Genomic DNA, 9,866 nt, shown 5'->3' with positions numbered 1-9,866 from the left:
TCAGAGCGCTGACGCAAGCAAACTCTCTCACACACACACACACACCTATTTCTTAAAATATATTGATAACGTTCATTTTTTTATTGTTTCAAAATGTCACTGCAGCACTCATGGTATTGGCATAGAATTAAACTTCTTGAATGAGATTATATATTCATATGAATACTTTTGGACATACACGTTGCTCTATATTAATTTTTTTTTATTTTATTTCAGATTTCCTTTGTCTCTTTTTTGCTTCTATTTTCTAAACTATATAATTTAGGTCAGCCATACGAAGCAATTGACAATATGTCATGTCACGCTGTGCATAGTTGTGTTTGTGATCATTAAACATTGAGAATAATAAGAATTGGAAAAAGCAAAGGTTTCAGAATGTGAAGAGTGAGGTTATTGTGTGTAATGGTGGTAAACGTCACAATGTAACACAACCTCTTGCGTCTCGTCAACTTTGTTCTTTAAACAAAATGTCATTTTTACAACTTTTCTGGTGAAATCCAAACACAGTTTCAGTAAGATTCGATCTATTGGTGACTGGAAATGTAAGTGTCATGAATTTCTAGTGAATTTCCATTTTAATCCTTAAACAAGGAAATGCTATAAAAAACGTATTTGACGTTCAACAATTTATGTCACTTTTAGATGTTCATCTTGGCTTGTTTATAAGACATTTTGAGCCACTTTTCTTCAGGTGGGGGGTTAGTGGTCCAGAGGTGTGCATGTCAAAAGCCTGGATGCATAGAGCCCTGAGACAATGTTTGCTCAGCTTAATAAGGCCTGTATAAAAGTCAATGAAGCAGGCATTCCTTCACATACTCTCACTTGAAGTCTTGTGCACACCCACACACACACACGCGCGCGCACACACACGCAGGCCAGAGGAAGGTTGTCACCAGCAGTGTTAGTCATTGTAAGGGTTAGTAATGCAGGTCTCAACAATAGCACTTCTTCACATCCACGCTTGTGTTAGATTTGACAGCGTCTTGATTCTGTAGGACGGACCGCAGGCCTCGAATCATCTTCACCTGTTCATCTCGCACCTGCAGCGCTCTCTTCACCTGGACAGGTAAGCCTAACCTTCATATTCATCCTCTGTCAAGACATGAAACATTCATCTGTTGTCAAGAAAGAAAAGCAAACAGTGTGCCTTGAGATTGGAGACACATAACTAATGTCAAATATGTTTAAATGCTTAAAACTGAGTCCAGAATAGATGCGACTTAAAAAGCATCCGGAGATGCAAGTGATGCAAGATGGTTGTGAGAATGAATGCATGGATAGAGCTGTAATTTCTAGTAAAACTCGTATGACAACGATCCATTGTTTTACTATATAATTATTTGTAGTAATGATTCATTTCCCCCGGGGAAGCTCAAACCGTGGTGTGTTTTTTAATCACTACAAAATTGTTATACTTGCGTTTGTGTCATTATAGTTTCGATGACTTGCAGTTCATGTGTTATTTTGCCCATGAGAAGAGGCAGTGTTTTATTTGGGTGTGCTAGACTCGGTGTTATCGTAAACGTTGTTCTGATTAATTGAGGCCGATATGAGCGCACCTGTTCTCAAAGCGACATCACTCACCTGTGCTTCACATTCACAGACATTCGTGTCACCAAAAAATTGAAGCTCTTAGATTCTCATCTGGCTTCCCCCCAGAAAAACCCACAAACTGTTTCTTTCTCCCTGAAGGGAAAAGTGTAAGTGACTTTTATTGGCTGTTGTCCAGCTCAGAAGAAGGAAAAAGCTCATTCGCCAAAGGCAAGTGTAAAGTTTCAATAGATTGCTCTAAGGCTAAAGAGACTATTGTGACTGTAATAAAGTCAATAACATTAAACACATAATGGATTTGTTGACTTGACTCACAGCACACGTCAATTATTCCGTAAAGAAATACTCCAGTATCCCCAAAATTGACTGATTTCCATCGTAAAAAGGCCCAAAAGATCTTTCTCCATACAATGAAAGAATAAAATCAATGGAAACGGAATGAAGTTTTTGCCAAATGTCTCACTCGTTGTCTTGAGATGTCATTTAAATTTTCACATATTTACACCTGCTGCAGAAACCAGTGACTTGTTCATCTCAAAATAAGAATTCTTTCATCATGTATTCAATCTCGTGTCATTTTGAATCTGTATGACTTTCGTTCTTCATCACAACACAAAAAGATATTTTGAAAAATAGCCAAACAACACTGCAGCCCATTGACACAAAACCACTGAGACATTTCTCAAAATATCTTCTTTTGTGTTGTGATGACAGAAGTTTTGCTGAACTGTCCCTTTAAACGCATAGATTTCCATCCTCGTGTGATAAGACTTCAGAAGACTTATCAACATTATCAGAAGATCCCTGAACGTTAAGCTTAAAACATGAAGCGTGGCGTATTTGTGGCATCAGGAAGAAGAATTTGTTGAATGTACTGTATATGGTTGTGATGGTTTCCTCTTTGACCTTGAAGGTCGGTCAGTGGCACTCCTGGCGATTCTTTCAGATTCAGACAATGATTCTTCAACACATCACTGGAAATCAGTCACATGGTCGGGAAACTCCACGCTAAACGCATGTAATGATTGCCAAATATTTTATGTCCTGAACAAGCTGAGAAAAAAAGCAGATGTTCATGAGGTCGATGAAGCACAACACTCATTAATAATTAATCTTTATCCATAACAGCGTCAGAAAATAATCACACATTGTAAATGGAAGTTCTTCTTGTTTTGAGATTCCACAAAGTCTGTAAGATGTTTATTGAACCGCACAGAACTCACATGTTGTGCAGGACATTTGTTTTACAGAAAGTTTCAATGTATAAACGAAGGAAGTGTTTGACACTGCTGTGGGTGCTTTGGCACATTTCCTGTTCCCGTGGCAACTGAAGCCCTGATGGGTGGATTATGGGTAGTGTAGTGATGTAGTTTGGCTTTTATTGTAATTTTTCTTTTTCAAACGAAATCTTACAGACCTGTGGCTTCTAACAGAATCACATTAGGTCTCAGCCATGAAGGTTTAATGAGGAACACGACATGAAACCTGATGTTGGTTTAACTGCATCGTCACACCTGATCTACACCATCACTTAAAATGTGTCTTTATTTACCAGGAAAGGAAAACGTGTTTTCTTAATTTTTTTACTTGGGCGTGAAGTGTAAGCAAAGAGGTTATCATTTGATGCTTATCTGTAACTGCCAAAGTCATCGTGTTTCGTATCTCAGTCGTATCGATGAAGAGAAGTCATCATGTGGAGTTTTTTGCCTCTTAAAATGAATGGTTTACTCTGTTATGAGAATTGAGAGGATGAGTTTTGATAGTCTTGAAATGTATAAACGGGTAATAAGAGTGTTATTACATTCAATAAGCGTGTAAAATAGATAAGATGTGACTGTGCTATCCAAATCTCTGATATTTGCTTCCATGGCAATTCGGAGCACATGTAAGACATTGTTACGACTCTTTTAAACCCTAAAGACGGACGAAGTGTAAGATTTCTGAGAAGCCATAGAATGTTTATTTAATCTCAACACAGTTTCTGAAAAACAGTTGAGATATTACACATTAATTTCTCATTTTTACTCCGTTTGACTGTTGTTCTTTTTTTAATTGTGAGAGGCTGATAAACACTTGAGAGTTGAATGCAGTTGACCTGGCCAACGGTGCGTCTCTTCACCCTTCCAAAATGAATTCTGGAGTCTTTAACCAAACTCATTTAAGGCTCAGTCATGGGTTTAATCCCTGTTTGCATCTGCTGTCCACAGTCAATATGACTAAATGTGCCTGTCTAATGGGTTTACGGCAAGCTGTTACGAGCAGACTGGACACCGGCTTACAGACTGAAACTAAGCCCCTCGCACATGAATCAAACCTCCATCTTTACTCTGGAATAATGGGGCGGGGGGTGAAAGCAGCAGGGGGGACGGAGGATGAAAACAAGGATTCTTAAAGAAGGATAACTTCATTTCCTTAAGCGTTCACCCCACCGAAGCTTCAAAGCCTCCGTTTGTGTACACTTACAGAGAATGAGAGACAAATGGTTTGAACTTTGACCTTGCATTCCAGCATCGCAGGATAGACATAAATGTGATGTTTTTACCGTGGTAATAATAATATTAATGTAATTTCCTCTGCTGGGTGTGGAGCCATCACACACTTTTATGAATGAATGTACAAACAGAGACTCTCCGAGAACATGTGGCAGACACGAGAATCTGAACACTGATGACCAAATATTTCTTATTCTCCATCTGACGATTATGGGCAAATATTGACTTATGATATGAACAGATGACATTACCCAACAAATACCCACACTGACCTGTGCCTTTATGGATGGTTTACGGCATAACAACGCGTACAGAATCCTCAAAATGACTGAAGGCTTACTGAAGAAGACTGCCAGGTAGTAAAAAACTGGAAATTGTGTGCTCACAGATGAGATGTCCTTAACAGCAGTTATTTCTCCCAGACAACAATGAGATTAAACGGAGAGCAAATGGAAACTCCCAAATGTGACAAATGTGTCTGTCATCAATGTGTCAAACTAATACTCAAGATCTCGATATCAAACCGTTACTGATCAAATCCAGATTATTTGACCTCCACAATCTTCGTTCATTTACACCTCCAGACTCTTCGTTTGATTCTCTTTTTATTTCTCCTGAGCGATTTTAAGAGAAGTTGATATTCAAACGAAACTCAACTGAGAACTCCATCAGATCTCCAAAGGTCTTGATGTTGTTTCAAAGGTCTGTGATCAGTGCTTGTTTCTGAAATGGTCTGGCGATGATTTCATTTTAATCCCGGTTGAAAAGAACAGCATATGCTGGTTAGGTAGGTTTTCAAACATGGTTGCTGGTCCTGTGCTGGTTTAAGGTGGTCCTAAGCCAGCACACGACCACCTTAAACCAGCACAAACCAGCTACCATGCTTCAAGACCTACCTAACCGGCATATGCGGTTCTTTTCAACATGTAAATGCTTCTGAATGAAAAGCTGTAGAGTGAATGAACTCTGTGAATGTCATCTTTATATTTATTCCATCATCATAGAAGACCTGCAAACATCACTTTATGTTTCACAGATGCTGTGATGAATATTCAACATGTCGTCACAAAGCAGCACGCCGCACAACACTTAATGATTTATGAGGCTTGTTTCTGTCCTCAGTGGCCTCAGGACTATTCACGTATTATGAATCATGCATCGTCAGTGTAGTTCTTCCCCAGGGGACCATCGCTCACAGGTTTCTCTTTCATAGCTCTGGAGATCTGATGGAGATATGTTGTGTTTCATTCAAGTATCAACTTAGTCACCGGTGTTTCTCCTCAACCAAAAAAAAGAACAGAAATGAAAACCGAAACAAATAAAGAGTCTTGAGGTGTAAATGACTGTAGATTGTAGAAGTGAAATCATCTGGATTTGATGAGAAACATTTGAGTTGAGATCTTCAATCATTTTGACACACTGTTGACATCTCTTTTCAAAGTCTAACGACAGACACATTGATCAGATTTCTGACTCTTTTTCTCTGGAGAAATTTGAGACTAAAGCTAAAGTTTGTCCTCCGTTTAATTGAATCATTGTCTAGGAGAAATAACTGAGACATTAAGGATATTAACTCATGATAAAACAAGCATCATTTTACTGAGCGCATGGGTACATGCTCACTTTTACCCTGGAGACCCTCAGCGTGTGACTTTAAATGTTTGACTTTTTGGAGGAGTAAACACCCGTTTCTCGTCAGTTTCCTCAGAAAAAAGTGCACTTGTCTTCCAGGGAACATGTAACGGGAGTCTGTTGAGGTACGTCTGCCTCCTGGCACTACAGATATGCTCTCAAGCATCTTTAACTCTGTCTTCAGTTTGATTAAAAACTCCCGCTGTCACAGGAGACAAGAGACTCACATCGGCACCTTAAAAGCCGACCTCAAAATCACCGATGTCACTGGCCATTCTGTACAGATGACCCAGAAGTAAATGATTCAGTCAAATCCATTTTGCTTCCCCCCTGCTGAACGCTCTTTTTCTTCTCGATGCTCATTTCGGAGCGTCCCGGGACTCTTAAAGACCCCAACGTCATCACATAGACTCACAGTTTTCTTGGAATAGCTTGAGGTGGTTGTGGTGTTGTTGGCGATGCAAGCGAGTAGAAGAACTCTTGTGTATGCTTGTTTTTACTTTCTTCAAACAAAATCAAATGAATTGATAGACTATCCTCGATTGTCTCCTATTATATCCGGGTGCTTGATTTTCATTTCTTGATCTGCAGGAGACGATGGCCAGTCCAGTTCGAATCCAGACGGACAGTTCAGTTCTTCAGCTACCGCGCTCCACCGCCGGCTTCCCTGAGAGCCCGCTGTCTTTTCTCAAGCGTGAGGATGGAATAGTGCAGACGTCAGACATGCTCGACCACAAACCTCGTCCAGACGCCTCAGACCGCGGACATCAAGGACACTATCTGTCCTGCTTTGATATGTTGTTTACAGAAGACGCCACGTGGCTGGTGAGGCTGTCGGACTCGTGCGGGCCGGTGGCCGGCGGGCCCAGACTGGAACCTGAACAGTGTCCTGTGATTGACAGCCCGAGTCTGGGAACATCTCCTCTGTCTCCTACACTCGAGGAACAAGCAGAAGAGAGATCTCTGGAGCAGGTGCAAAGTCTGGTGGTGGGAGAAGTTCTGAAGGACATCGAGACGGCTTGTAAACTTCTCAACATCACACCAGGTGAGATGTTTGTGTTTCTTTCTCAGATATTTCTCTGAAATGTCCCAATTGTGTCTGTCATTAGAGTTTGAGAAGAGATGTCAACAGCTCAGATTTGTCACGTCTGCGATTTTATTGAATTCTTAATATCGACTCATCACAATTACTCAAATCCAGATTATTTCACCTCTACAATCACCATTCTCTTCATGCGCTTCAACAATTTCTGTTTTTAAGAAGTTGATGCATCAAACAAGTCGTGACATAGCAATATCACAGAGATCCGAAATGTATGCAAAATATGATTAATGAAATTAATTAAGATGCATTGTAACAGCGGGAAGACAAAAGACGTCAATATTACAGTGACACATATTCAAATGAAGAAGTTATCGTTCACCGTTCGCACTCGATGTGAGACAGCTTTGAGTTATTATTGAGCCGTGCAAACACGCATAAAGAAACTGTTAGAAAAGGCATTGAGTGAAGAAAGCCCGAGGGCAGCTGAAAGTAAATCTACCAGGATCTGTGTAATCCTCTCAGTTTCACAGACTGGATGTGAGCTTTGTTCCTTCAGGACATACAAACCCCTCCCATCACCACAACAATCATCAAGCTGTCCTGCAAAACACAACACATCCAACATTTCATTCACTGCGGTTTAAAGTGAAATATCGCTGCTCTTGAATTCAAATCATCGGCTGTCGATTTCGTGGTGTTGTGCCAAAACGAACGGCTTTAGAAGGTCACACCGCCTTGTGTAAACACCCGTCTCGCGTGTTTGCTTTCTGGAAAAGCGCTCTCCTCATCTAACTTTCTTTAAGACGTTTGAAAACATTTGGAGACTGTCCAAACAAACCCAATCCCGGCGGCCTGGAAGGACAGTTTGACTCACTCCTCCTCCTCTCTGATGTTTCAGATCCGATGGAGTGGAATTGTGGGAATGTTCAGAAGTGGTTGCTGTGGACCGAGCATCTCTACCGGCTTCCACAGGTGGGCAAAGCTTTCCAAGACCTGGACGGCAAAGATTTATGTTCCATGAGCGAGGAAGACTTCCGTCAGCGCTCGCCGCAGTGCAGCGAAACCTTACACGCACATCTGGAGATATGGAAATCAGGTACATGCCAAAAATATGTGTTCTATAACTTCCCATTAAGAAAATGAACATCTCTTTGACAAAACTTCTAAACTGGATTTCTAAACATGAGTGTGTTTTGTTTTCCGTCATGTCATCAGCCGCCTGGATGAAGGAGAGATGTTCGGTCGGAGAGACCAGGATTAGAGGTACAGCTCACGCTTTATATCTGCAAACACTCTCCTAACTTTACCGCGCTATTACAATAAGCACTGATGTGATCCCACAGAAACAGAGGAGATGTGGTCTGAGGCGGATTCATCTTGTTCTGGTCAACCCATTCATCTGTGGCAGTTCCTCAGAGAACTTCTCCTCAAACCTCACAGTTACGGCCGCTGTATACGCTGGCTCAATAAAGAGAAAGGTGAGAACACAACCGGCACCTTCATTAGATTTAGTGTGTTTGAAGGATACTTCAGATAGGAACGAATATCAGTAGTATACTTGTAAGTGCACTATTTTAAAGTAAACCGGCCCACTTTTTAGTTTATAAAACTATACCTTTAAGTGTACTTACGTGTAAGAGTTGTCCATCTTAAAATAACAAATGTGTTTTTGATTTCTACCGTAACTAGTAAGTGAACTTGATGAAAGCACACTTTGAAGTATACACACATTCAACTTTTATACTTCACATAGCCTATTCTTTGAATGAACTAAACGTCATACTTATAGTTTACTTTTTATTTATTATTTTGCACTTTATGTATACTACTGTTTAATTCTTTTTTGAAGTATCTTTGAAGTAAATGTCTATGATCAGTTTCACACATGTTTTATTTACTCCACCTCAAAGCTAAACTGGATCTATTTAAACTTAAACGTATAAAAATAAATTTTTTAGTAAAAGTAAACACGACTAGTATAACGCATATAGTCATCCAGGTTGAATAGTTTCATGTGTTATTCAAAGTGTTTATTTTTAGTATTCACTATGTGGTGCTGTCTTGTTTTCACACAGGAATCTTTAAAATCGAGGACTCGGCTCACGTGGCTCGTCTCTGGGGTCTGAGGAAGAACCGGCCGGCTATGAACTATGACAAGCTCAGTCGTTCTATACGCCAGTACTATAAGAAGGGCATCATCCGCAAACCAGATGTCTCTCAAAGACTCGTCTATCAGTTTGTTCATCCGGTTTAAGAGACGAGAGGACGGCCTCTGAACTGACAAACCTTCAACATTTCATTCAACCTTTATTAAAGACACCAAGAGAACTTTAAGATGTCAATCATTTTCTAAACATCAAGTGTGCTTGATTTAATATCCTTAAACTCGTGTTACAGATGTGTCGGCTCTTATCTGTTACTTTTAGACGATTCTGTCACATCATTAATGATGTTTAATGAGGTGAAAAACAAGAAAGGTTCTTGGGTATGTTAGAGGAAGAGAAGATCACTCGCAGCGTCTGCCTGTTAGTCAACACTACAGAGGGTGGAACCTTCATTCAAATATTGTTTCTCTTTGCACCTTTATGTACATTCAGAACGTTCATGCGAGCGTGTGAATATGTTTGAGCAAACCTTCATTACCCAGCCCATGATCTGCTGCGGAAAAACTTCCCGTTCGTCTTAATCTCCGGCCTGCGCCCAGCAAACATCACTTTTTTTCTCGGTTTGTGAGTAATTGAAGAGCAAAGCTTTTAACTCTGCCAATGTTAATTCAGCTTTAACTGAAATGATGAATGTTCACCTTTACACACACACACACCGCTTGAGATACGTCATACGTGACGCCCGTGAAATGATGATTATTGATGTCCCGCAACATGTGTCAAATATCAGTCTGTATGTTTCTGGTGTTTTATTTTGGTTTCCTTGTGAAGACATTTCAGTAACAGTTTCACTCTTTTATTACGGATCAGAATCCTTTTACGTGTTCATTCTGTTGTGCTCAATTCATTTATTAAAAAAATCTTTATTTGTTGTACTGTATTGTCTGTTTCACTTGGCTGTAGTAAACTTGAGTAAAATTACTAATATTTTAAACCTCAACCCAGTAAATATTATTTATTTAAAAAAAAGTGCTTCAAAAG

At 40.0% G+C, this 9,866-nt stretch overlaps 1 protein-coding gene across 1 annotated transcript; it reads left to right on the top strand.

Moving 5' to 3' along the window:
• Positions 1-810: 810 nt before the first annotated feature.
• Positions 811-9,846, top strand: spdef (SAM pointed domain containing ets transcription factor). Its single transcript, XM_079459650.1, has 7 exons — positions 811-910; positions 996-1,066; positions 6,267-6,720; positions 7,619-7,816; positions 7,936-7,983; positions 8,064-8,198; positions 8,796-9,846. The coding sequence occupies exons 3-7, from the start codon at positions 6,273-6,275 to the stop codon at positions 8,972-8,974; spliced, it is 1,008 nt and encodes a 335-aa protein (XP_079315776.1). The 5' UTR covers positions 811-910; positions 996-1,066; positions 6,267-6,272; the 3' UTR covers positions 8,975-9,846.
• The last annotated feature ends 20 nt before the right edge of the window (positions 9,847-9,866 follow it).

Source organism: Barbatula barbatula (assembly GCF_947034865.1).
Source record: "Barbatula barbatula genome assembly, chromosome: 7".
NCBI classification, from domain to species: Eukaryota; Metazoa; Chordata; class Actinopteri; order Cypriniformes; family Nemacheilidae; genus Barbatula; species Barbatula barbatula.
The sequence above is the reverse complement of the archived record's forward strand: the minus strand, read 5'-3'. Positions and strand labels throughout refer to the sequence as shown.

Excerpts from the sequence above, each read along its gene's own strand:
- spdef (XM_079459650.1), top strand. The coding sequence starts at position 6,273 with ATGGCCAGTCCAGTTCGAATCCAGACGGACAGTTCAGTTCTTCAGCTA. Across the intron at positions 6,721-7,618 it reads ACTTCTCAACATCACACCAG|ATCCGATGGAGTGGAATTGT; the intron begins GTGAGATGTTTG and ends CTGATGTTTCAG. Across the intron at positions 7,817-7,935 it reads TCTGGAGATATGGAAATCAG|CCGCCTGGATGAAGGAGAGA; the intron begins GTACATGCCAAA and ends TCATGTCATCAG.